The sequence below is a fragment of the Eleginops maclovinus genome, chromosome 4 (genome assembly GCF_036324505.1).
Source record: "Eleginops maclovinus isolate JMC-PN-2008 ecotype Puerto Natales chromosome 4, JC_Emac_rtc_rv5, whole genome shotgun sequence".
In the NCBI taxonomy this organism is placed as follows: domain Eukaryota; kingdom Metazoa; phylum Chordata; class Actinopteri; order Perciformes; family Eleginopidae; genus Eleginops; species Eleginops maclovinus.
This window is the reverse complement of record NC_086352.1, coordinates 22,989,559-23,017,069: the sequence shown is the minus strand read 5'-3', so window position 1 is coordinate 23,017,069 and position 27,511 is coordinate 22,989,559. Positions and strand designations below refer to the sequence as shown.

The following is a 27,511-nucleotide window of genomic DNA, read 5'->3' as shown; positions in this document are numbered from 1 at the left end:
CTGTTCCTTCTTCAATGATGTCAGCACTTTTGGCGCACTACACAATACCTCTTAAGAGATGAAACTCCAGTTGTATTAATAATCTAAAGTGGATCCTCTCCATCTCCATCATCTCAACAATAATCAATGGCAAACATGAATAAGCTTAATGGGAATCCGCATGACCCTCCATCTATATTTCTCAGGTTGATGCAAGGGGGAGAAAGTAAAAAATGCCTTAAATTCTTTTGAGAAATATTTGTTAGATTATTTTTTTCATTCAAGGTGCTTTAAGGTAAATACTCTGACTGGGAGAGATGCACTGAGTGTTAGTCACATGCCTTTACAGCAGTCTGGCATTTAAAATTATTCAAAGCCAAATGAGCTGACAGGCAGATTTCCAGCAAGATTTCACTGACTTTCAATTTACTGGATGGCTATCTGGGTTACAGAATGCTACTTTCTGGGACTTCCTGCTCATTTATAATGGCTTACAAAGAGCTGGTTGTACATCACTCTGGTCCTGAAGCTATCATGTGATCATATTTATTAAATTATGAGTAACATATTAAGTGGTCTTGAGCCTGCCAATATTTCCGCCTTCAATCAGTGCACCTACTTCCTCCTACATATTCCTAAGCATTAGTCATTGCACAACTTATGCCTACAAACAATTGTAAAGTCTGACACTTCAAATAATGTTCACCAAATGCTAAATGGACATACAAAGTATTAAACATGCTACAACATGAGTGTGCAACTCCATTGTTGTTGACACTCTTTTTGTGTGTGGGTCACATACTCTGGGCTACTGCAGCTTTCTGTTCAGTTGTTGAGTGTGTCATGGTGGCTGGCAGGCAGCCCCTTACTGATGATGTCAGTGTGGCTTCCATAACTAGGCCAACGCCATGATGGTTGGTTATGTATCACCACTATGAAACCCTGTCAGGCCTCTCATCCTAAACAATGAAGGAGAGTGGGGACAATTGCTTTAGAACAGGGGGTACAAAAAGGAAAGGTGATAAACAGTATTATGGTGATTTGCTCCTTTAAATGTCATCAGTGAGGTGAATGATGGTAGATAAGGAGATGAGGCATCAACTTCAGCCTTTAAGGCCTGCAGTTTACTGTTTTGGTCATTATTGTGACAGCATTTATATCTTATATTGTAGTTGTGACACCAGCTGTTTCCCATGACATTAGAGAAATTCCAATTATTAGCTTATTTTGTTGACCAAAACTGAAATATATTTAATGTAAAAATAGCTTTGGCTGAAATTAAATCATTTGAACTATATGTAGTTGAAAGTAGGTTTTTTTTTGTATGCACTGTTTAACATGAATTATAAAAACAACAATTAATGTATGACCTTATCAGCCTAGAATAAGGACAATATTTATTTAACGCTGTTTATACTTTTTTTGTTTTTTGTTTATTACGAAATAACTACCCTATAATTTTGGGTTTCACCCCAGACTCCCCAGGACTCTACATTTATGATCAATGAACTCCGACAGAGGGGTGCGCTACAAACTGGCGCGTCATAAACATAGAAAAACATTACTAGAGTGTGTGTACAGTGCCCCAGAGAGAAGCATGGTTAATCAACACATGACACTTTAGTCATTTTAGAGAAAGTATGCAACGATGTCAGTACAGTTCTTTTTTAATTAAATATAGGCCTATTGAAGCACCAAATGAAACACCAGAGTTGTTATCCCAGTCTAGGTGTACCATTTCTATGGCCATTCAGTCGTGCCTGGACAATGTCGGGAACGCGCATGTCAGGTTCGCTGCAGAGATCCCACTGCCTCCGCTCTCACGATTAATCGTAGGGATGGTGTTGACAGCGAGAGGCGGCGGGCGGCCAGTTTTACATGTTTAAATACATGACAGGACCAGGGTAAATCACATTTATACAGACCGTATTCACAGTTACAGCGACCTCACTGTTTGCGGAGGAAGACTTCGACGCCAGGCTGAGGACGGCGTTAATGTTACTGATGGAATTCCCAGTCGTTGCTAGATGGAGAAACCGAAAGGGTGGACTCGTTATTAATAATTAAAAAACCCCATCTGCTGCTAAAATATAAGGAAAATGCATCTGCATCAGGTGCTGACGGGGGCTGTTAACCCTGGAGATTGCTGCTATTCGGTGGGGAGCGTGAATGACATACCTTTCACGGTGAGTTTTTATTTGATATTATTTCTTCAAGATGACACTCACTGAAGCTAACAAGCTAGCTGGATAGTTAGCCTGCTGGCGTTGTACAGACTGTAAACGGTTTGGCTAGCGAGCTAAGGCACTGACTAGCCGGGTAGTGGGCTAGCCACAAACTGCCGCACCGACATATTCACAAATAGTGAGTCCACTCTGAGCATCTGTATCACCTGCACCTATTTCAATTACCTTTACAGGCAGGCACGATTTGACAAAACACATCCCAATGTGGATGCTTAACGGCAATGTCTTCACCTCCTATATTAGGGTTAACGTTGTATTATGTATTGCTCTAAGACAGTCAACGCTAGCCACTCAAATGACCTTTAGCTGCATCTCGTTACATTAGAAATGCTGCAAGGGAATCCCTTTGCGCAGCCATAACATTATTGACAAATATTTGCAATGGGACACGCACTGACTACATTTCGCAGTGCACTCTTCGTTTGATTTGGCTTGACAAAACTGCGCACTGCCATAGGGTGAGAAGCTGTGTTTAGTCTGTTTGCAGGATAGCTAAGCTTGCTACCATTTGGACTTAAATCCTCCTCACGGATGATTAGCTTGCTGTCATCCTAGCATCAGCTGCGCCAGCCGTGACGTAGAGAGCCATATATGGATACATGAGCTAGAGGGCTCGATGTTTTGTTGTGAAAAAAATACATTTTTAAAAACGTAGTGACATCTGTCATCACTTTAACTTAAGTGAACTATAATACACGATTGTGTAGGGCATTACCGATGGTCTGTTATCAGCTCATTTCATCAGTAATTTGACTTTATGCTATGCATGTATGCTTGTCCAACTCTATACCTTGGAGCACATCCTGTGTCTGTTATTTATTGACTTCTTGGTTCTAAACTCATTCTTTGTCTGGCTGAGGTCTGGCAACTTCCCAACTTTTCTCTTTATGCCTCAAGTTGACAGGACATAGAAGCCCACTCAATATTCCATTTAGTGAAGCAAGATGTAATAATAATACAGCCTTATTTTTGATCGCAAGGAATACAATGTACAAAGTAGTTCACAACCCCAAACACATGTATGTTGTGTGTTATTTTTTCATGAAATAGATTGTTTGAAGTAAAAGGCAGTAACATTCTGTAGCATCCTGTGTCGGCTCCTGGATTGAGACCAGAAGCTGAATGATGATGACTTTAAGATCTTCCATAACATCCAAATTGGCAAACCCCTCAAAAACCATATGTATGTTCGAGAGAGCATTTACCTGAAACTTAGTGTATGTTGTCCACAAAGATTACAAAATAATATTCATGTAGTCTTTATAACCCCTGTTTATATAGCTATGTGAATCCGTTAGGTGAATTCTTCCAATGCAGGCTCACAGAAGATTCCTGAGCTGTTATGTTTCACGCCACCATTCCCTCATGCTGAGAACTGTGTGAGCCTGTCTAATGGCTGCCACTTCTGGACTGGGTATGTTTCTGCTCCCTATTAGTGAAGTGGTTGTTTTTAAAGGTTTTATTTATTTTTAAATGCAGACACTCTCCTCACTTATTTCAGATTCCCTCAGTTCTTTGGCTTGTAGAGCAGTAATTCAATGTCCTGGTAATTTCTGTTGAACTATAAAGAGTTGTCCCTCCTCTCCCCTTACACTGACCCACAAATCAAGGCTGTTTCAATGTACAAAGAGGCAAGGTTTGTACAGAGTCATATCTGCACAGCAACATAGGATAGAGATGGCTGTGAAGCTAAAGCCTTGCACATTGCCATAGGGCCCTGGTTTATATGCCTGGTGTTTTCTTTCTGTTTCTGAGAGGGTATTTGAACACTAGACATGATGTCCAATGCAGTTACACTCACACTGACCCCATAGGGCTCATAGGCCAGACCCTGACAAACACACACATGCATGCATGTGCACACTCCTAACCTACAGCTGCCATGAATGCACCAGTTCAAGAACTTCATTGCATATGGAATCATTCCATCTCCATCCCTTCTCATTTCTGTGCTCCAGCATGGCCTTTATTAACATGCATGCTCAATTTATTGTGGTGATATTGACAACAATTTAAAGACATTTATTCACATAGAATTTGAATAGAGGGACAGTAAAGCAATGGTTCCCTGTTGCTTTCAGTCCAATGTGCGAATGGATGGTGGATTTAGTCATGTGTTGAGAACCCATTGTAGGAATGGTCAAAAATGACCTTTAATAATACAAGGAATTTTGTCTGTTGGATAACACTAAGACATTTTACTACCAAATACCAGATTCATTCATTTTATTCATTCAGATCAGAAAGCATATTTTTGTGTCTATTATGGTGCCTTTTCACCTGTGGTTGATGCTGTAAATGTACAAACAGCCAGTTTTGATATTCAGAGCTGCAGATGTGTGATCAACTAAAAATAGAATTCACGTGCAAACTACAAAGGTACAGTGGAGAGAGAGTACCTATCCTCACAGAGGCTTCATTTTCTTTGAAATTTAGATATTTTGCAAATAGAATTTTTTCTCTGCATCTGGATTGTCCTCAGAATACAGATGTGGTCCCAAAATGTAAGACAGTAATGCCAACACTCTGAAGGAGGATGTGATTTTCTGAGATTACTAATATCCTGTTGGGAAATGTTCCTTTTCTGTGTATTGTGAAAGCATGTATTCTGCTAAATGTCAGGTGTTTCAGACTCATGATCTATTCCCATCTTTAAACTGAACATGTTATGTAGTAACAGCACGTATTTTTCAATTGATACGAGTAGGCTAGGCCTAGATATTGCACTTAAAGATGGATCAGAGCCTGACGTGGTGTAGTTTGTCTTTTAATGCCCACTGCTTCACTACAGTCTTTCTGCAGAGAATAACAAGGCCTGTACTGTATGCTATGACTAGAGACAGTGGGATCAAAGTGCAGGTCTGTGCTATGGGCTTTGCTGTGGATAATGGCACAACACGGACATTGACAGAGAGGCCATGTTACTAGAGGCCATAGTTGATCAATTCATGTTTTTAAAATATTTGCATCTGAGGCTTTTGACTATAGCGATAGCAAACATTAAAATAGTACACATGGTCGCAGCTGTGGCTGTTGCACATGTTCACATGATTGTGTAAGCGACATGGGGAATGGTTGGAAAGACAGAAGTGGTCTTTCCCTGTCTTCCTCTCTTCCTCTTATCTGCTTTCATTGTCACAGCACATGACTGCAGGATTCACTCTTTCCTTCTAAAATGCATCTACCCTGAAAACCAGGTAAATCCCCGCCTCACTATTCAAATAAATGTGAATCAATTTCTGAAGCTCTCATCAATAACATAACTTCCTTCCAAAAGACTAGAAATAGATTTTGATATCTGATCTTTTATAAAGCAACCAGTCAATATTGGTGTTTCAGGTTCAGGTTTTTGTAACATCAGAAAATTCAACAAAGCATGTCATATATATTGATAATCTCTCTCATACTTTCTCTCTGGCTGGAAAATGGAGTATTCAGACCTCTGTAAACACTTGAAGGGCTTTATAGTAAAACAAGCTGCCAACACAATACCATGGGGAAATTCATTGAAAAAACAAAAGGTCACATTCACTCACATAGACATAAGTTAAATAGGTTTAGTTCATTTTCTACAAACCAACATTTACAATGACATGACAGTTGTTGCTTTGTTAATGTTCATGTGTTACAGAGAGGTGATATTTGTCCAAAAGCAGCACCATACTTGATGTAAGCAGCTTACATGACATTACTGACAAAATGAAACTGCTTCAGGGTTGTACTCGTTACACCGGCAGATATATGAGCTACATATGCATGGGTGTAGACCTTAGTGCAATCATATTATGTTGCTGTCTGTTGCTTATTTAAATATCATAGCAGCTAGATAGACTATGATTTTAATCGAATGGGTTTAAGGCCTTCATTTACATAGTAGAAAAGGACGGCCTTTGATTGAAACATTTTTTTTGCTCTTTTAATGCTCCTGAACACATCATGAGGGATGTAATCAGGGGTCATCGGGTCTTTCAGGTCTTTCAACATCATCAGGGATCCATCCCTCTAAAATTATTACCATCAGTAGAGAAACGCTGTCAAGCAAGTAGTTCTCTTAAGAATCAGTGTTTATTAAACTCTGTGAACCAAAGTGCTGCGTACCGTTATTGTGATGTTTCAGATGGGAGATGCCATTTTGTAGTAATGGCTGTGGAGTTCATCATTCCCGATAAAAAGGCTCCGAAACAAATATAAAAATAAAATAAGCTTCAACTGACTCAAATTGTCTTTGTCTATGGATACAACATTACAGTCCTATCTGTTTATGCTGTTTAATCGTAAATTGTGTCAATGTTTACCATGATACCATGTTGTATTAGGCTGCTACTACTAATGAATCATCCCACTTTGTATTGCCATCACTCAGGTGTGTGTGTGTGTGTGTGTGTGTGTGTGTGTGTGTGTGTGTGTGTGTGTGTGTGTGTGTGTGTGTGTGTGTGTGTGTGTGTGTGTGTGTGTGTGTGTGTGTGTGTGTGTGTGTGTGTGTGTGTGTGTGTGTGTGTGTGTGTGTGTGTGTATATTTGTGGATGTTGAAAGGATGACAGGGCACACACAATCCCAAACTGAATGAACAAAGCAGTGATGATGGGTCATACTGTTTAAGGCAGACACACTCATGCTTACAAGTGCCAGCATGGCTCAAGGTCCCATCAGGTCCAAATTATCCTGCTGACAAATAGAGTAGAATGGACTCGCTCTTTATCGTGTCTGTGTGTGTGTGTGTGTGTGTGTGAGAGAGAGAGAGACAGGTGCAGTGCGTGACGGTGACCGCTTTTAATTCCAGCTGTAATGTGCAGGAGCAAGTGCCGCAGTCATTGTAAAGTGCAGAACAGGCCTCTTTTACTTCCCTTTCTTCCTATTCCACAATTCAATTGTAGAATGTAAAGTATATTCCTATACGACACTCTACCATAACCTCATACTCACCTGTCACTTTAAGTTACAGAACTAGCTGTAATGTTGTGCCGCTGTGTGACCCAGTGGTTCCCAGCCTCTCCTCCTGTTCTCCTGAATAATGAAAGGTGCTTGCCGTCATCCTGACTGTCCTGTTGCTTCGAGCCAGCTTGCCTGTGTCCCAGGTGGTGCTGCTATTGCTGCCATTCTACACATGGTTGTAAACAACCAGCAAACGCCATTGTGTCAGTTTACCCCGCCGCTCACAATCCAAATCTTAACACAGGTTTCCCATTAAGCTTGTTTAATGAGCATGTGCTGTGTTTGTCTACGTCCTGCACACGAGAAAGTGTTATTGTTCCCTGCAGTGGATTTAAAAAAAAAATGTTTATGTGGTTTCTCTTCTAGTCTTACCACCACAACCTGCCAGTTGTGCCTGTATTTTAATGTAAAGCAATGCTGCGCTACTGCTGTTATAATATGTCATATTTCCCTGCGCATTACGCTATAACACAATATTCACTTAAGAGCCATTGAATGCTATTCTGTCGTTCTTTTATTCAGTTATATGAAACTACATTGTATATTCAATTCAAATGGATTACTGTGTGGATTTAAAGCAGTAAGAAACATACCACATGAAGTTGTAAATTACATTAAAAATAATGTGTATTAATATGTGTGTTTTCCAGACATACGTATTAGTTAAAGCATTAATCCATTTTGCAGTGACATTTGCAATATTGATTTATTGTTACACAGTCTGATTTGGGTCTTCTTCCTCTGCCCATTTCTTATTCAGGCCTATGGCTCAGGTTGTGATGTAGTGATCCTCGCCAGTGACTTTGAGTGCGTGCAGATCATCCCGGGAGCTCAGAATGGGAACATACAGGTGGGCTGTGTGGAGTGCTCCCACCAGCTTGGCAGGGTAAGTGTTGACTGCTCACTCAGACACACTCCCACATACAGTTTTCGTTTTTCCATGTAGCCAGAAGCCATTGTCAATTATGCTGAGCAAGAAAAGAAGTACATTTAGCCCTGCGTCTGCCTTTGTCTTGTACTGGCCATGCTCTCCTCTCCCCCTCCCATACCACTCCCCCCCCCCCCTTACCCCCCTCCTGTGGGAATGGCTGTGCAGAAGCACTGATGGGGTGAGTAATGTTTTGATGATGAACACAGCTCTTTATTTTTAGATTGCTGCATCCTACGGAAATACAGTCTGCATCTTTGAGCCTCTTTCTACCAACCCAAACAAACGCCACAAGGTGAGCATGATGGCAGATTTTTAGACATAAGATACATGGTTTACCATAAATCAATTTCCAGTGAGCCTAATGAAACTTGTGTGCCAATGACATGCATGTTTTGTGGCCTTTCTATCACAGCTTAACTATCAGTGGCAAAAGACAGGACAGTTCTTCCTCGATGCCATCACCTACAACCTGGCCTGGGACCCACAAGGTACGCAAAGGCTTTCTGTGTTTCACTGACTGTCTGACTCAGTGTGTCCACACTATGCACATCTCCTATTACAGCCCCCTGTGGTTTGTCTGGACTGACATGTGCATTATGTAAGAATGGCAGTGGGCATGTGCTTTTATGCACTGAAGTAGTCAACGTGGGATGAGAGGTGTGGAACATTTTGTGTCCACAGGGAACCGTATCCTAGCAGCAACTGAGCGACTCCAGCTGTGGGCTCCTCCACTGAAAGATGTCCTGATAGAGGAGGAGGATGGACAGTTAAATGAGGACAGGCCCCACCCTGTGCTCAATGACTGGAACTGTGTCTGGCAGTGCAAGTACGTTTTTTGCTTTTTATCATACTTTTCAAGCATTTTTTACACGGAAAAAATGGAGCCATATCACTGATATTCAGACATCATAATTCATTAAATATGTAGAAACCCTGATAGCTAGCAAACCGTTTTTTGATCATTTGAGTGAGCAGACCTGTGTGTCTTAATTTTCTTTATTCTCTCCTCTTTACACTGTTGTTCTGTTGTCTTGTTTATGTCAGTAAGTCAGTAAAAACATTCTTGAGCCGAGTTTGTTGCAGGTAATTTTAACAGAAAAAACATTGCTCATCTCTGAAAATGCAAGTACCTGTCAGTTTTGTGATCTTATATTCAAATCGATTTTTCTTCACAGCGTTGAGTAAACATTGCAATATCTCAAATTTGCGCTGTTCCTTTTGTTAGTTAAAAGTATTTGTTTCTATTATTGATGTTTTAGTCTTTTTACTGCCACACTGATTAAGTCCAGCAGACAAAATATTAACTTTTATTTGTATTTTTAAAGGTTGTAGAACTACATATTCTTTAACTTGTAAAAACGTATAGGCAGTCAAAGAATATCCAAACACCATCTGCACACAGCCTCCCATAAACACTTTGAATGCACAGTTTTAAGCCATTGTTTAAGTCTGTGGGCTGTGTTTTAAGCTATGTAAACAGACATAAACATATAATACCAATTTGGTAATTGTCCTCTGATGACACATATGCATGCCTGGAAAGTCAATAAAGAGGGAAGTGCTATCTCTGAAATGATACCACACAAACCCTTTTGAGAGCTGACAGGAGAGTTTTTCCTGGAGAAGTGAATATAGCTGATGTACCATTGTCTATTCTTGTGTTTCTCTCAGGACTGCTGCATCTGTTCATATTGCCAAGTGGTCTCCTGATGGGGAGTACTTTGCAACAGTTGGGAAGGTATTTTATTCATGTATACACAAAATGCAAAATAACAAATTGATGAGAAGTTTTTGTTATTGTGTGGTGATGTTTTTGTATATTTTATGTTTGTGTATTTGTTTCAATACGCAGGATGACTGTTTACTTAAGGTGTGGTATCCCACCACGGGCTGGCGTTCTGCAGTGGTGGTTCAAGACCACTCGGATAAAAAACCTCCTCCTGTTCACTTCTCCTTTGTTTACCTGGCACATCCCCGCATGGTCACCGGCATGTCTTGGAGGAAGACCAGCAAGTACATGCCCAAGTAAGAAAGCACACACACAATCACATGGTCAGAGTTGCCGGTGACATGTTCAGTTTTATTTATTTTTTATCTCTGTTGATCACTACATTTTTCAATTAGAGAGGGTTTTCACATCTTTTGAGTTGTTTGTTATATGGTGGTTCAATTCTGTGCCGTGTACAATGCTAATATTGACAACATTGTCTATAATAAACTTATTTTGTTAGTGCACATTTGAAAGTTTAAAATTGCATTGAATATTTATTAAAACCTACCTTCATCCCAGTATTGAAATAGCTTGCATGCTGATTTAAGTGTAAGTCTAAACGAAAAGTGTTGAATCAGTGGTGGAAGCAGTGAGACGTAGTCTTTGTTTGGTTGGTACACTGGTATAATTTCACTTTTCACTAAGCTGTCATTCAAAATATTCATTACTGATTTTGTATTTGTTGCATTTTTCTGTTGTTTCCTAGGGGTTCAGTGTGCAATGTGCTGCTGACATCCTGCGAGGATGGCGTGTGTAGGCTGTGGTCTGAGACGCTGCTACCAGAAGACAGCCTGCTTGGCGGACAGATCTCTGAGAACACACACTCCTTCAGCTCCAGCCTGCCAGGCCTGGCAGGCAACAGGGACAAGATCCAGCATGCTTTGGAGGTATGCAGTCATATCTGGCCAGAAATAGTTTGTAAAATGAAACTAAGATTTGTGATTCTTGACTTGACTTGTCCTCTTTATACCTGTTCCTTGCTTAATCAGTCAATCCATCACCTGAAGCATCTGCGCCGCGGCCGGCGACGCTCGTCTGCTCTGGTGGCTCACAGTGAGCTGCTGCCCTCTCAGCTCGGCACGCAGGACGCACACAGTCACCGCCACATCGCTCAGCACGCCAATGCCCTGTGTCACTTCCATATCTCAGCCAGTATTAACCCAAACACAGGTGAGAGTCTTTGTTTGAACTGGCTCAGAAGCATTTTATATATTTATTTATTACAGATCTATACTTTTTTGCACTATTGACCCCAACAGGGTCTTCTATAAAGTTCTAGTTTTTAATTAATTCACCTGTAAAACTATAATAATAAAAATATTTTAAAAATGTAATATCGATATGACTTGAGACTGCATTAGTTATTTGCAGAGATCCTGCATGTTGATCATTTTAAGATGAATGTAAGTCTTGCTTACAGTTACCTTATATTTGTGTGTGTGTGTGTGTGTGTGTGTGTGTGTGTGTGTGTGTGTGTGTGTGTGTGTGTGTTTGTGTGTGTGTGTGTGTTTTAGGTTCAAAACCTTGAAAACATAACATCATGTTACCTACCATCCTCTTTCTCTGTCAGATATCCCAGCGGTGCTGGCTGAATCCGCAGTGTTTAACCCAGACGATGGTAGTGGTGGTGGAGGCTTCGTCGTTCACTGGCTCAACAATAAGGACCTCAGCTTCACCTCCTCCATGGACCTCTTTATGCTGCAGCTCCGTAAGTTATCTGAACAGCAGTTGGACCAGACTACTGAGGACCCCCTGGACCCTGAAGGATCCCCTATGAAGTTTGACTTTGGTAAGACCCTCAAACACATATGTACTTAACACACATTTCATATATAAAACATCATGTTGTCAAAGCATATTGTGTTCTTATTGTATAGACCTAGACGAGATGTCCGACAAAGCGTCTTCCGAGCAAGGGGAGGAGGGTGAGACAGGGGAGCAGGGAAGCACCAAGGCGTCATCCCCCGGATCCAGCTCCAGCATGCCTTTGCCCTCCATGCTGCTGGAGAGGAGGATGGAGACTCTGATCACAGAGTGGAACAAGAGCCCAGACATGTTGTTCACCATCCACCCTACTGATGGATCCTTCCTGGTTTGGCATGTGAAGTACTTGGATGAATTCAACCAGGGCATCTTCAGACAGGTTCAGGTGAGCAGAAAATCAGGCAGGATGCAACACACACCTGCTTGTAATATTCATCTGCAAATGAGAAACAACTTTTAAGAATAATTCTTATTTTGAAAATGAAATAGTGAATCAGTTGCTATTTTACTCATACTCGCATTGGAGCAGTGAGTATCTGTAGTTTAACATTGTCTCAAATGTAAGGTGACTCAGCACTCCCCCCGCCTTATGTAAGACTTTTTTTACGGAGGAGAGACACTGCCCGCCTCTCTGCATGGAGGCTTTTACAGCTTTTGCATGATTCATAAAACAGTTCTCCTATCTTTCCTTATTAATATTTTTTTTTTTATATATACACACACATGTTGTGTCTGTATAACATTTAACTTAATGAATCTACAATAATCCAACAACTAAAACTTAGAAGCTACTACCTTAATGCTGTATATATGTTGTGCTTTCTGCTAAAGAGAGACAATAGAGATGCCAGAACTTGCCAAGCTAAATATTTCAACTCAGAATTGCTCTTTCACATTCACACATTCTATTTTCCTTTGGATATGGAGTGAGATGTTTGCAGTGTAGAGCCGGCTGTCCTTAATTAGAGCAGCGCTGCAATATCAGCCGGCTGAGGGTGATAAAATACAGTACAGAGAAGTAAAGATAGGATTGGAATTTGATGTGCTTTATTATAGCTATTACAAATACGTTCACACTTAAATTTACAGACCATTACACCAACGATAAAGAACTGTATGCATGCACAAAACTATCTGTCTTTATGGTCTTTATAATGCTGTGCACACGTATATAGTCCATATATACTGTAGAAAGTGAGTATGTATGTTATATACAATAAGCTGTGTATTTGAAAACATTAAAATGTTGTTGCTAAATTGTTATGAATCGCTAGTTGCTAAAGGACTGTCCCTCCATCTCTCCCATTAGGTGTCCTTCTCTTCCCGTATTCCAGTGGCATTTCCTACAGGTGATGCCAACTCACTGAGTAAAAACATCCTGATGTACGCCTGCACTATACATGAGGGGGAGAGTGCAGGCGAGCCGGGGAGGATGGTTCAACGTGTCCCCCACTCTGCTTCCGCATCGGGTGGCCTGGGATCGTCCGCACTGGTCTCTTCTCCCAACCCCTGCCCTGGAATCAGCCCTGCGGTCATGATGGTCTCCAAGCATGTGGATGGATCTCTCAATCAGGTAAAAGATTATGAGTAAGAAAGGGTGCATCCCAAGCTCTGGTTTTGTTGCTGTCAGGGACAATGTATGCATGTTTTCATAACTGAAAGGTGTTCCCTAAAAACTTTATGTATTCCTTTAACTCCTATAACTCTAAACCAAGTATTGTACTTGCATGTTTGTGTGTTTTCTGCCGTTGGAGCCCTCTCTAACGTTTGCGCTTCCCTTTTATCTACAGTGGGCAGTGACATTTGCTGAGCGCTCTGCCTACTCCGACGTACTGACCGTATCACACAAGTTCCGGTACTGCGGGCACCGTTTCCATCTGAACGACCAAGCCTGCCACACAGTGCTGCCACTGCTGCTGACCTCCTCTCACCATAACGCCCTGCTCACCCCTCCTTCAGCCCCTGGCAGCCTGGAGGGAGAGCAGCCTCCCACCTTTCCAATACCAAAGGGACTTCCCAGGTATAGTACAATTTGGAAGGCATTGAAAGAGGAAGTGAGATAAGAAGAATAAATAAGATAAACATGGTTGGAATACCATAAATGCTGCTTATTGCAACACATTGTCAAATGTTTTTTAGGGAATAATGAGCTCTCATTATGCTTTACTTTTCCATTAGCAGGAAGCAGCTGCGTAATGCAGCTACAAGGACCTTCCATGACCCCAACGCCATCTACAGTGAGCTTATCCTGTGGAGGGTGGACCACATTGGACCCCTGTCCTGCACTGGAGGGGTCTCTGAACTGGCCCGTATCAACTCTCTGCACACCTCTGCGTTTAGCAATGTTGCTTGGCTACCAACACTAGTGCCCAGCTCTGTACTTGGTAAACACAACATACACCGTAAATAGGGATGTACATTTTAACCCCAGTATTTTTTATTGAGTAATAATTAACAAGAACAAGTCATTGTAAAAGGGGAAGTTTAACCAATGCTGAATCATCTGGTCTTTTGTTTTTGTTATTTAGTTCTCTTTTTGTCATGACAAAAATGTGTCAAATGCATCAACAGTGTATAACTGCATTAAGACTACTGAGTGAATACATTCAATGCTATGCTTAAGTAAATTAAAGACAGCTTTGTATGTACATATAAAAACGATCATGACTGCCTCAAAAGCAACAGTATATAATTGTTTTAATTAAGATCCAACATAGATCTAGTTTCTCTTTATCGTGGCTCTCTGCTGCCTGAGGAAGGGACTTCATCTTTGAAGTAATTTTGTTTAAGTTGGAAAATGTATTTATTGATGTAGGCACATCATCCAACTTTCAACTACAGAATATTAAATATTTTGTGGAACAGCACATTCAAACTAACTTTGTGTTGTGTCCCTCAGGATCTTACTGTAACAGTGCCAGCGCCTGCTTCGTGGCATCAGATGGTAAAAACCTGCGTCTCTATCAAGCTGTGGTGGACGCCAGAAAACTTCTGGATGAGCTGTCAGACCCTGAAACGTCTGTGAGTAGACACATACACTCATACCTGCACCCAAAACAAACACTAATGTTTTTGCTTCTTTGGATGTAATCATTTATAAGGAGTCTCCCTTTTATTTGAATTTTATGTGTCTGAGTCGTCGTGTTCCACACGCAGCTCGTAATGCCTTTCTTCATCAAGGACCAGGAAGGAGGTCCTGTATTGGGTGCACATTAGCCATAAAACATCACAAAGCTGATCTAAATAGATCATTACCATATTATTTCTTCTTGTGGTTTCCATTCCTTTTGATGCTGCCTTTTATTTATTAATGTTACCACAACACAAGCAAACAATGTCTTTTTCTGTTCCTTCAGAACAACCTTTAGCCTACAATACCCTGTACTTCAAAATCTAATGTGCAATGTTTGTCACCACTTTAGTGCAATCAAATCGACTAAATGGATAGTTGATCATCTCTATGCGTGTGTCTCTTTAGAAACTGGTGGGCGAAGTGTTCAACATTGTCAGCCAGCAGTCCACTGCCAGGCCTGGATGTATCATCGAGTTGGATGTGATAACAAACCAGGTTAGCAGCTCATCTGTGTTTTTAACACCCGCCTTAGATCAGTGTTGTACAGAAATTCAGGGCTTAAAATCCTGAAACCTTCTGATTTATAGATGTAGTATCATGTTTTGTGCTTTTCTCATGTGCATCCAGTGTGGCGCCAATACCCAGCTGCTGCATGTCTTTCAAGAGGACTTCATTCTAGGTTACAAGCCTCAGAAAGAGACAGAAGCATTCACAACGGCCTTTCCACCCGGTGAAGGTAAAGCACACTGTCAAACTTAAATTGTCTTCAAACCTGATTGTCATTAGAAATTGTTAATGTAATGTCTACTATGTCCAGATTACCAACCTGCCCCATTCTCTGAGAAGTTCTTCCTGGTGGTGATAGAAAAGGATCTGAACAGGAACTCTGTCCTGCAAATGTGGCACCTGCACCTCAAGTCTGTGCAGGCCTGTGTTGGTAAGTGTAGGGTACACACAGCTGAGGGCTTTCTAGATAGATAGAGAGAGATTTCTAGATATATTTACTAGCATAAACACATGAATTGAATAACTAATTAGTAGACCAGCTTCAATACTCCTATGTCTCTGTCTGCAGATGAGGCGAGCCCAGATTTCAGCTTCCAGAGCCAGCTGATGGTTCCCAATCAAAGTGTGAATCCTGACTCTTCTCCGGAGACCTCACCTATCAGACCCCTGCCCCGCTCATCCTCTACAGCCAACCTGCAATCAGCCAGCAAACTCATCCTGAGCTCCAAGCTGGTGTACAGCAAGCGGCTCGACCTTCCCCACGGGGTGGAGGTAACCAGGGCGACCCCCTCTGCAGGTTAGGATGGGCACACAGTTGTAAAACAAATAACTCCCTCACCATGTTATTGTTGAATAAGCAATGTGTAAAACCCCTCTTTTGGTTCCAATGTTGACTAGGCTACATGGTGCAAAAATGTTGACAATTTGGTTAGAAAAAAATCTATTCGCCATATATGATGTAAAATTCAAGAACTCAGGTTCATGCAATAAATGTAGAACATATTTTCACATGTCTCTGCCGCCCCTTTCCAGGTCATCTGAGTTCCTCTTCTATCTACCCTGTATGCCTCGCTCCGTACCTCATTGTCACCACCTGCTCTGACTCTCGGGTCCGCTTCTGGCGCTGTGCTGTGGAGGGTGATGAGGGGTACAGCGAGGATGATCGGGACACCCGTACGTACCGCTGGGAGCCCTGGGCTCTGATGAAAGAAGAGGAAGACAACAACAGTGCTGTGTGTGTTCCTGGGCGTCCTGTTGCTGTGTCCTGCTCCTACATCGGCAGGTTGGCCATGGCCTTTAAAAAACCACGACCAGGACAGGTAGGAAACTTGCATTTGGCTTTATAATTGGTTTAAGGTGTAGTTTACCAAAAACCTATAGAGACCTGGGAATTAATTTAGCTATGGCTTTCACCTTGAGGATAAAAAAAAGGGCAATAAAAATGGTAATACAGGGAATAAACACAAATTCACGTTATAGCCTGAATCATCTAAAAATAGATACCAATTCCATATATTAGCATATGAATAGGTGTTTATGTGGAGCGTAGAACGGTGATGTGGGAATTAGATAACATAAAAATACATTATCATTATACACCACAGTGCGTTTAAATGTGTGCTAGTTGTCATTAGCCATTATTGAAAAGGAAATGATAAAACCTGACTATCTGAGGATCTCATTGCATATCCGGTTGCTGCAGTATTTGAAGTGTTGAGCTGGATGTTATTGAACACTTGAATTGAATTCTATGAACAGGCTTGGTTAACCAGATGTCCAGTGTCTTCAGATTTCATTTTCTCAGAAATCAGACCTTTTTAAAAAGCTCTCTTCTTGTCCTCAGCTGCAGGGTTCTGGAGAGGACTTCTCCATGCACGTGTCCATCTATGAGTGTGAATCTACTGGAGGCTCAGAGTGGGTTTTAGAGCAAACCCTTCACCTGGATGACTTTACCAGACCCTCTTCAACCCTGGATCCAAGAGTCAGTGTGGACTCAAACCTATTTGTCTACAGCAGGTAAGCAAGGCACTGCTCGTTTGTTCAATATTCTGTCAGCCTTTGTATGTGTACCAGTATATTAAAAGGTAATAACGCCTCTATATCTATGCCAGGTCTGACCTGTACATGAGCAGAGACCACACCTCCCCCAACATTAAGCACTACGTACACTTGGACTGGCTTTCGAAGGAGGACGGGTCTCACATCCTCACTGTGGGAGTTGGATCCAACATCCTCATGTACGGACGTATCTCCGGCGTCGTCAATGAGCCGACTAGCAGCAAGGAAGGAGTAGCTGTCATCACCCTTCCTCTTGGGGGCAGTATCAAGCAGGGCATCCGCTCACGCTGGATCCTGCTTCGGTCCGTGGACCTCCTGTCGTCCGTGGACGGCACACCATCTCTGCCAGTTTCCCTGTCCTGGGTGAGGGACGGCATCCTGGTGGTAGGCATGGACTGTGAGATGCACGTGTATGCCCAGTGGCATCAGGACAAGAAGCCTGGGGATGGAGAGGAGGGCAACCTATCATCTGCAGACATTGCCGGTGGTCAAACCTCCTCGGTCTTTGAAGGGAGAGCCAGATCTAAGAGTGTGTTTGAAGGGAGTGCCGCAGGAGCTGCTGCAGTGGATGAGGCGCTTCGTGCCCCAGCAGGACTTCAGGAAGGTGGACTGTTTGAAGCAGCTCACTCCCTTTCTCCGACTCTACCCCAGTACCATCCCACCCAGCTGCTAGAGCTCATGGACCTGGGCAAGGTTCGCCGTGCCAAGGTGAGTCTGTTTCTGCCTCATTTAGTGACACCAAAATATGCTGAATGTTGATTTCAAGTTGAACTGGCTTAGACTAACAACCCATTGATACTCTGTGCCACAGGCCATCCTCGCTCACCTGGTGAAGTGTATTGCTGGGGAAGTCGCAGTGGTGAGGGATGTGGAGGCAGGTGAGGGCGGATCAAGGAGACATCTATCCCGGACCATCAGTGTGACCGGCAGCACAGCAAAAGACACTATAGTGGCTGGCCGCGATGGGGGGAGGGACTACACAGAGATCAACTCCATCCCTCCCTTGCCCCTGTACTCCCTCATGTTGGCTGACCTGGACACCTCGTACAAGGGAGCGGAAGAAGCTGCTAAGGGGGGCGACGGTGAGGGGTCCCAGAAGTCCGCAGAAGACCAGTATTCAGACCTCTTTCAGGTTGGTAGAGTGAGGAGAGCTCTGATTCAGTTATTAAAGCTTTAGTCCACTAATCAATTTGACTCCTTTTCTTCTGTGTAAACAGATGCAAACGGTCACCACAGACGATTTCGTGAACTTTGCCGTGGACAAACCAGAGAAAAAGTCTCGAGTCATCAACCTCTCTCAATATGGACCTACCTACTTTGGACCGGAGCATGCTCAGGTATTGCTATTTTATTAGAAGGAGATATGATTAAAAAAACAACTTCACTGATGGTTAGAATATTTCTGATAACATCCATAGGTAAATATGTTCAGCCTTCTGTTGTATTGCATTGCATTGTATTGGGTTGCTAAGGAAGAGTGTAATAGAAGAAGTAGAGAGCACATGGTAATAAACCTAACCTACGCATGCTAATCTGGTTATATCACAGTAATATTCTCTCGACGTGGATGTGAGAGTATTGTATTGAACGTTTAAGGTCCACAATAGGTCAATATTAAGGCTGTAATATATTAAACAAAATGTGGAGTAATGGCTCACATTGTAAATGTCATCCGTACTACATCATCAATAAGCCTCTCTTCTCTCTTCCTTTGTGTGTCCAGGTACTGTCCAGTCACCTCATGCACTCCAGCCTCCCGGGACTGACCAGACTGGAGCAGATGTTCTTGGTGGCCTTGGCTGATACTGTTGCAACCACTAGTGCTGAGGTCACCAGCTCCACTGATCAGAAGTACACAGGTCAGCATATATGCTACCTATATCTGTGATAGGTACAGCTCATTTAATAACACAGTAAATATAACCTACTGCACCAAGGTGTGCTGGGGTTGGGGACGGCTGACCTCTTCTCTTTTCTTTATTGTCCACACAACTGTTATTTTTAAATAATTTCATTTTTGAGTTGTTATGCCATTTTCATGTGTTAATATCCAGTTTTACATCCTGTAACCTTTGGGAGTTTTCTCATGTGCAAGAATCCTTCCATTGAAGTATCCTTTAGCAATAGACAGAGCAGCTCCAGGGTCTTTATTCTGTAGCCGTCCTTAGACTCTCTTCTGACAGGAAGGACAAGTTACAAGAAAACTATTATACTAAATATGTAAAATACATGATGCAATTTCAGAGAAAAAACTTTATTCCCACACACACTTTTATTTATTAGCATAATCCTGTCACAAGGGACCTTTCTCAAGAAATAGAAACAATACAGTTTGATTGTTGATATGTCTTGAGCAAATTGTGTGCAGGAATAACATTTTTCTCTCTAAAATAAGATTTTTAGGGGATTTATTCCCTGCGCCACAAAGGATACAAAACAAGTGGTGTGTATGTTGCGTTCTATTCTTTCGATTCACTATGCACTTATACTTGCAGAACAGGTTTGTTATGTAATTCAGCATTTTGGACGCCTTAATGTCTAGCTTTCCATTAATTGTTACCCTTGCTAAGAGATTGTATGACAGTTGTGTAAAAGTTAGAGACATAAAAGCAAAGTATAATTTCTGTTTATCCTGTGTTTATAGATAAAGTTAATCTCCAGCCATCAATGTTTTAATCACAGAAACAACAATGCCTATACTGTTCCTCTTTAGCTGTGCATACACTCACACTGCACTTTCCATTATCATTGTCTTTTTTATAAAAATTTTCAGTCCTTTTTATTTAGTCTTTTCAGAGGAAGACATTAGCAGGTTGTTCCATGTCTAAGTTGTTCCAGGGCTAAGTAAGCACAGAGAGGGTAAGCTGGTTCAGGGACAATAGACATAGACTCTGGCAGGATGCGTGAACTGAAGTGATACTGGAGTTTCAAAGGGCTTTGCTTTGAGTCTGCCAATTTGAATAGAGTCTGTGGAATAACAATGACAAAGCTGACAGCTCCCTGGTGTGGTGTGTGTGTAGGTGGAGAGGCTCTCGATGAGTGTGGACTGCGGTACCTGCTGGCCATGCGTCTTCACACCTGCCTGCTCACCTCCCTGCCCCCCCTCTACCGCATGCAGCTGCTCCACCAGGGTAAACCACACTGCTCATTATACTGCGGCTGTCACAGTCATATACCACCTATTATGTCAAAGTTGGTGTTAATAGAATAAATATATTCGGGTTTATTTAATTTTGGCAACAAAATTCAGACTTCATGCTCTTTCCCTCCCCATCTACCTCTGGCAGGCCTGTCAACATGCCACTTTGCATGGGCCTTCCACTCAGAGGCAGAAGAAGAGCAGCTGAACATGATCCCAGCCATGCAGAGAGGAGACCCGCAGTGGTCTGAGCTCAGAGCTGTTGGAGCGGGTTGGTGGATACGCAACATCAACACCCTGCGGAAAATGGTGGAGAAGGTACATTGCCAGACGGATTCACACAACATTTCAGCTTCTAACACTATGAAAGTGATGCAACAGATGGCTGGAAAATGAAATATAGACTCCACAGGACAACATTTCAGACCACTTTCAGAACGTTCTGCTCTCTGGTTTGTAAACAAAAACATGTACTTCTGGGAATATAATACATCCTTTTAAAAAGAAACATGACACCTAACAGTATAATGCAGTCAGCCAGAACATTGCCATTGGCCATTCACCAGAATGTCTCAACAAAATGAAGAAATGCAAGTTTTGGATGTGAAATAAAAAATGTCAGATCAAGTGTTCCTGTCATCTGTAGGCCCCCTGTAGTTCAGCGATCAAAGCTCCACTGACTGCAAAATGTTAAAGCAGTGACAAGTATTAGATCCGACAGGAAGCAGTCTGTACTAACCAGTGTAAAGTATATAGTTGTAAATGCACCTTAGATTATTCTGAAGAGCAATGCATATCAAAGCCTAATTGTACATAGGTCTCTAACAGCAGTTACATAGGTGTAGCTAACAGGAGTGTTTCGATGTCTTTCAAATACACTTAACATCCTTTCAGCAAATAAGGGAAAGTGGGACTATTGATTTCTGTGTTGTTTGTGTGTTTCAGATAGGTAAAGCTGCATTCCAGAGAAACAACGACCCTTTAGATGCTGCTCTGTTCTTCTTGGCCATGAAGAAGAAAGCTGTCCTCTGGGGGCTCTTCAGGTAATGCATTGTTTCTGCACACATTATTACTTCTTGAATTGAGTTACTGTTTAATTTCAATAATGTTTCACACAAAACTGATGGTTTTATTCTTTCAGGTCTCAGCATGATGACAAGATGACTCAGTTCTTCAAGAATAACTTCAGTGAAGACCGCTGGCGAAAGGCAGCCCTGAAAAATGCCTTCTCCCTGTTGGGAAAGCAGCGCTTTGAACAGTCCGCTGCCTTTTTCTTACTGGCTGGATCACTCAAAGATGCCATAGAGGTGTGCAAAACACACACATGTGCGCACTCAAAGCCACACAAATAACACAGACAGCTTTGTTCTGTTGAGTCTGCTCCACACGTGGATATCTGTTAATAGAGAGTTGTTTATTTTGCAACCTTTAAATCACAAGAGAGTCTAAATTACACTGATAACATGCATAAAAGGCCCTCGTATTTTTCCATGGTCTGGATTTCATATCACACAGTCATAATAAACCGATAAAAAGACAGCCGAAAAAAGTATCAGCTGTTCTTCGACTCCATGTATTTGTTGTCGTGGGTATAACGTCCCCAAAATCCATAAATCTGCTTTAAAGCTAACTTGTTTATATGTTCTTACAACTGCAGTTTTAACCAGTCTCACCTCTCCTTTAACCTTCCATGTTGTGTAGGTGTTGATGGAGAAGATGGAGGACATCCAGTTAGCCATGATCGTAGCAAGGCTGTATGAGGCTGACTTTGAGAATTCTTCTACCTGCCAAGGCCTCCTGTATGAGAAGGTCCTGGGCTGTAACAGGGACGGTAGTGGTTACCACTGTTCCAGGCTGCACCCCGACCCATTCCTCCGCAGCATAGCCTACTGGATCATAAAAGATTACACTCGAGCTCTGGACACACTGTTGGAACGAACCCCCAAAGACGATGATGAGAACCCTGGTCAGTTGGCTGCACACATGACATTATCAAACAGCTTGATCCACTCAAACCTTTTATTATGTTCTTCTTCTGCTTTGTAGGCTATGCTAAAGAGACTTTTCTTTCTGTCATCCCTCTGTGTTAGATGTGATGGTGAAAGCTTGCAACCCGGTGGTGTTCAGTTTCTATAACTACCTGAGGACACACCCTTTGATCATCCGTCGACACTTAGCAATTCCAGAAGGCACCGCAGCGACTGTGGGCCTCAGTGTTGAGAAGAGCAGCGCAGATGAGATCAACCTTATAGAGCGCAAACTGTTCTTCACGACTGCCAATGCACACTTCAAGGTGGGCTCATCAATTACAGAGCCACTCCATCTAATGCATTTTTTTCTTTAATCTTGCTCTGCTGTTGTGGTTGTTTTACAGACATGTTCATTACAAATGCATAAGAAAATGTGCAAATGTTATGTGAAAAAGCATTTAGACATCGATTTAACCATATCTAATTATTTTGTAGGTGGGCTGTCCAGTTCTGGCTCTGGAAGTGCTTTCCAAGATTCCCAAAGTTACTAAGAAATCCAGCTCTTCGCCTAACAGCAAAGCTTCATCCAAAGCCAATGTAAACTCCACCCAACCTCTTGAAAATGGGACCCAGGGTGGCGTGGACTGGGGCTCCCCTGCAGCCCCGGCCGATGCCTGGGGTGGAAATGATAGTGTGTTAGACTGGAGCCAGCCTTTGGTCAAGATGGATGAAGATGACCTGAAGCTGGACTGGGGGGCAGACAAAGAAGATGATGAAGATGATGATGATGATGATGATGATGACGGTCTGACCATGAAGAAGCCAGAGGCTGAGATTAAAGTGGGCGGAGGCTCAGAGATTGGCGGCCCTAAACTGCAGAGAGACGACTCACAGGTATCAATAATCTAAGTGGATTCCATTATAAGAAACACTTGAATGTTAAAGGATATCATGATCATACTCACCCAAAACATTTAATATTCTCTACTATAAAAATACCCTAGAAGAAAATAACAAAAATACATTTTGATTGTATCTCATACAACAACAAACACAAAGACTGTTTGTTTGTGTCATGTGAGGACATGCGCTGGCCTTGGACAGTGTCTTTGCTGACTGAACTGGGATTCAGGGACATTGTCTCTTTCACAACCAAAGTTTTTGCTTTTAAATTAAACAAAATTGGATTTTAAATCTCAGACACAGGTAGCTGAACTGGCATAATCCTGGAGGAGTTCAAATGTGTTAAAAGACCAAACTGCAGTAAGACCCCAATCTTTGCCACAGTTACTGTTTAGCCCTGTAATCCATCTTAAAGTATTCTTCTAAAAAAGTTCTTAATGGAATTCACTTGCCTCACTGGGTTTATAAAAAAAAGACATCTTCTTAAAGTCAGCCAGTCCGCAGAGTGTGGCCCCCTTTTCTATAACTCACCGTCATGTTTCTCAGGGGGAGTCGGAGGTGGACGTGATTGCGGAGCAGCTGAAGTTCCGGGCCTGTCTGAAGATCCTGATGACAGAGCTGCGTACGCTAGCCACAGGCTTCGAGGTGGATGGAGGGAAGCTCCGCTTTCAGCTCTACAGTTGGCTGGAGAAGGAGATAGCAGCCATGCATACGATCTGCAACTACAAGGTTTAGTTTGAGATAATTACATATACGCTTTATATTGGATTTAACGTATATATAAACTAACTTTAATTATTCAACATCAATTCTGTGAACACATAGGTGGAGGGAAAGGAGGAAGAATTAGATGTGGAGGGCTGGAGAGAGCGTACAGCATCAGTGGACATACCAGACGACGCCCTAGATCGTACAGAGGCCGGGGCCTACGAGCGTCACCAGATGGAGCGCCGCCGCCTTCAGGCCAAGCAGCAGCACTCTGAGAGGCGTAAAGCGTGGCTGAGGAAGAACCAGGCCCTGCTGAGGGTGTTTCTCTCCTACTGTAGCCTTCATGGAGCCAAAGGAGGAGGAGTCACCTCTGTCCGCATGGAGCTTCTCTTCCTTCTGCAGGAGAGCCAGCAGGTACACAAACAAACACATCAACACATGCATGTTATTTTTTCTTCTCGTAGATTAATGTAAAGTGATCTCTCTTTAAAAAAACAAATCTAATCCCGTCCCTCTGTAGGAGACCACAGTGAAGCAGCTGCAGTCTCCTCTGCCTCTGCCCACAACACTGCCTCTGCTCTCAGCCTGCATTGCTGCCACCAAGACGGTCATAGCCAATCCAGTTCTCCACCTCAGCAACCACATTCACGACATCCTCCACACCGTCACCCTCTTGGAGACCCCGCCGCATCCTGACATCATGGATGATCGGGTCAGGCTTCAAATAAACATCTGTCTTTTTTGTAGACTATATTTACAGTCTGCAGCCTTGTTATCTGATGTTTGTTTTGCGGTTTAATAACTTAAATGTGTCTGTCTTTCCTCTTCAGGTGAATACTCTGCACACGCTAGCAGCTTCTCTGTCTGCCTGCATCTATCAAGCACTGTGTGACAGCCACAGCTACAGGTAACTTTATCAAAGACCCTCTAATTTAAAATTAAACTAGAAGTTAAACATGTTGGAATATTTTCTCTTGACAACACCCTGACTGGCTGAGACAGGAGACACTACCATGAGATAATCTTATTTACGGAAAGAAAGCTAATTTCTGTGTTGAAAAAAATGCTCAATATACTGTTTATGCCTTGTTTGTTTGCGACTCACGGTTTACCTTCCTGTTGTTGGCTTTGCAGCAGCCAGGCGGAGGCCAACCAGTTTACGGGGATGGTGTACCAGGGCCTGCTGCTCAGTGAGAGGAAACGACTCCGCACAGAAAGCATTGAAGAACATGTAACTCCCAACTCTGCTCCTGCACAGTGGCCAGGTAACAAGACCTTGCTTTACCACTTTGGGGTTATATTTAGTAAGACTCTGTAGTACAGGCAGAATATAAGCAGGCATATCTACAACAAAAAAATAACAACAACTTCCTTTGGATTTTGGTCCTAATACTCACAAAGGTTGTTTTAATGAGATTGAAGGCAAGTTAAATAAGTGCCAGAATCCTCTCAAAATACATATAAAGGAAATGTGTTGGCATCAGAGACATAATGAAGGGAGAATAGGAGAAGCAGAGGGAGAGGAAGGGCAGAGCAAAGCAGGCAGTCTGTGTTTATGCAGAGAGGCAGATGGTGTTCTATAATAGGAGCTTCATGGCCTCTGGGATGGAAACGAAAAGACAGACTGATCACGCCATCATGCAAATGTTTCATAAATGTGTTTTATATTTTGCAGAGATAGTGTTTTGCTCTGATATGGACGCCTTTTTTATAACGTGTTGATATTCCATGAAAATGCCTCGTTGTGTGCATGTGTGTCCTCTCTCTGCAGGTGTGTCGTCCCTGATTTCTCTGTTGACGTCTGCCAGAGAGGAGGACCAGCCGAGGCTCAACGTGCTGCTGTGTGAAGGGGTCATGGCTGTCTATCTGGCACTGCTCATTCACGGCCTGGGCACTCACAGCAGCAACGAACTGTTCCGCCTGGCAGCGCATCCGCTCAACAACCGCATGTGGGCTGCTGTGTTTGGGGGAGGGGCCAAACTCGTTATTAAGCCAAAGAGGCCCGAGGCCCCACCAGGTAGAGATATGATTTTATTCATATTTTGTCTACTACTAATACCTTTTGTCTCCATTATCAACTGTCATTTGTCTTCCTCCCTAGTCTTTTTATTCTGTCCCTGTCCTTATACTCTCTTCTTGCCAATGTCCTCCTTTAATCCATGTGTTGACTTTCTTCATCCTGACTTATCTCTGACCTGAGGCAATGCTTCCATTTCCTCAGACCTGTCTGCACAGTCCCATAAATACACCCAGTCCTGTCCTGTTGATGCTCCTAAGATGCTGCTCCTGCTGTGTAGTGTCTTGTGCTAGTTTGCCCTCTGCCCTGTGTCCCAGTGCCAGCTGATTTTGAGGCAGCCAGGCCAGAGGACTCTCAAGAGGCAGGAAGACCTGAGCAGAGCAGCCTCACCCCTAACCCCAACCCCATCCCTACTGACACCCAGCGCCCCAAACGACCCCTTCCTCCCGTTTCAAGGGGAGAGGGGTGGGGCACTGTGGCACCAGCAACTAAGGCCAGCTGTGAGTAACTGGGCTGGTGGATTGCAGTGCTGGTTTGCAGGATTGCAGTGCATGGTTATTGTACAGGTTTGCATTGTTGCAGATGCTTGACTTACCCCACTCTCTCTCTCTCGTGCAGCTACTGCTGAATGCTCATAATAAAAAACACAGCTCACTAGTGCTATACACACAATGTCATCTGTGTTCAGTGTTATGATAAGCCAACAGGTGTGTGTGTGTGTGTGTCTGTCTGTGTGTCTGTGTGTGTTGTATTGCATGTACATGTTGTAACATCCTCAATGCTCATCTCATTGTGTCATTCCTTTTGTTCCATCAAAGCAACAGCTGGGCCTAGCAAGGAGTGTTCAGAGGCCAAGGCTGAGCAGCCCTCTCAGACTAAATCTGACTCTGAGTCTAAACCAGGTACACCTCGAGAGGTTACTAGACATGCTACTGTAGGGCGGGAGCTGCATCACTAGTTCCGTTTTGTTCCATTTCTAGCATTCAACGTCTAATAGTAACATTAATTGACTAGCATTACTGTATGTAGTTGTTTATAGTAGAGGTATTAACTAAATTATAGAGTAATAGTAGCTTTTGTGTGTCTTGATTCAGTTTCAGTTTGTCTGTGTCCGATTTCTAGATCTCTAGAAATTGAGCCATTCTGAGTAGCGTCTGTCGACTGAACTTGACACTGTTCATTCATATTCATTAGGCTAAAGTAGTTTGTGCTCACATTGTGTTTGTGGGGGAAGAAGACAAGGGCTGGCATTTACACTCAATATCACTGTAGAGTCTGAGATAGCGCTCACCAAAGCCAAGAGCCTTTTGAAGAGCTGCTTAAGGGGATCTTAAATGCCAGCCTGTTGATAAAAATCTCTTTCCAAATGCTAAAACACCCTTTTGAGTGCCCCTGCAAACTGACATGCATGTCTCAAACACACAGCCATAAACAGATGTCCTTATCATGTTTCAATTAACATCATAAAAAAAAAAAATCTCATCGTGTTTGCCTCTCGAGTGCTGTGGGTACA

General features: G+C 42.6%; 1 protein-coding gene across 14 annotated transcripts in view; it reads left to right on the top strand.

The window, feature by feature from the left end:
- Window positions 1-1,821: 1,821 nt before the first annotated feature.
- The window catches only part of dmxl2 (Dmx-like 2), a 34,732-nt gene continuing 9,042 nt past the window's right edge, over window positions 1,822-27,511 (top strand). For 2 of the 14 annotated variants that reach the window (XM_063881312.1, XM_063881309.1), the window contains exons 1-40: window positions 1,822-2,165; window positions 7,918-8,043; window positions 8,309-8,380; window positions 8,501-8,576; window positions 8,770-8,914; window positions 9,760-9,826; window positions 9,941-10,113; window positions 10,566-10,746; window positions 10,849-11,029; window positions 11,430-11,648; window positions 11,737-12,008; window positions 12,933-13,196; window positions 13,414-13,643; window positions 13,802-14,007; window positions 14,523-14,644; window positions 15,102-15,191; window positions 15,324-15,432; window positions 15,514-15,633; window positions 15,772-15,999; window positions 16,236-16,522; window positions 17,047-17,219; window positions 17,315-17,969; window positions 18,073-18,393; window positions 18,479-18,598; window positions 18,985-19,120; window positions 20,282-20,392; window positions 20,549-20,718; window positions 21,346-21,443; window positions 21,542-21,707; window positions 22,102-22,366; window positions 22,491-22,693; window positions 22,866-23,264; window positions 23,820-24,002; window positions 24,099-24,395; window positions 24,502-24,693; window positions 24,812-24,888; window positions 25,116-25,246; window positions 25,753-25,998; window positions 26,316-26,498; window positions 26,817-26,900. In XM_063881312.1, the coding sequence (XP_063737382.1) occupies window positions 2,079-2,165; window positions 7,918-8,043; window positions 8,309-8,380; window positions 8,501-8,576; window positions 8,770-8,914; window positions 9,760-9,826; window positions 9,941-10,113; window positions 10,566-10,746; window positions 10,849-11,029; window positions 11,430-11,648; window positions 11,737-12,008; window positions 12,933-13,196; window positions 13,414-13,643; window positions 13,802-14,007; window positions 14,523-14,644; window positions 15,102-15,191; window positions 15,324-15,432; window positions 15,514-15,633; window positions 15,772-15,999; window positions 16,236-16,522; window positions 17,047-17,219; window positions 17,315-17,969; window positions 18,073-18,393; window positions 18,479-18,598; window positions 18,985-19,120; window positions 20,282-20,392; window positions 20,549-20,718; window positions 21,346-21,443; window positions 21,542-21,707; window positions 22,102-22,366; window positions 22,491-22,693; window positions 22,866-23,264; window positions 23,820-24,002; window positions 24,099-24,395; window positions 24,502-24,693; window positions 24,812-24,888; window positions 25,116-25,246; window positions 25,753-25,998; window positions 26,316-26,498; window positions 26,817-26,900 (7,465 nt within the window). In that variant the 5' untranslated portion in view covers window positions 1,822-2,078. The remainder of the gene's footprint in view (window positions 2,166-7,917; window positions 8,044-8,308; window positions 8,381-8,500; window positions 8,577-8,769; window positions 8,915-9,759; window positions 9,827-9,940; window positions 10,114-10,565; window positions 10,747-10,848; window positions 11,030-11,429; window positions 11,649-11,736; window positions 12,009-12,932; window positions 13,197-13,413; window positions 13,644-13,801; window positions 14,008-14,522; window positions 14,645-15,101; window positions 15,192-15,323; window positions 15,433-15,513; window positions 15,634-15,771; window positions 16,000-16,235; window positions 16,523-17,046; window positions 17,220-17,314; window positions 17,970-18,072; window positions 18,394-18,478; window positions 18,599-18,984; window positions 19,121-20,281; window positions 20,393-20,548; window positions 20,719-21,345; window positions 21,444-21,541; window positions 21,708-22,101; window positions 22,367-22,490; window positions 22,694-22,865; window positions 23,265-23,819; window positions 24,003-24,098; window positions 24,396-24,501; window positions 24,694-24,811; window positions 24,889-25,115; window positions 25,247-25,752; window positions 25,999-26,315; window positions 26,499-26,816; window positions 26,901-27,511) is intronic. The other 12 variants (XM_063881323.1, XM_063881320.1, XM_063881322.1 and 9 more) reach the window with 8 other exon arrangements.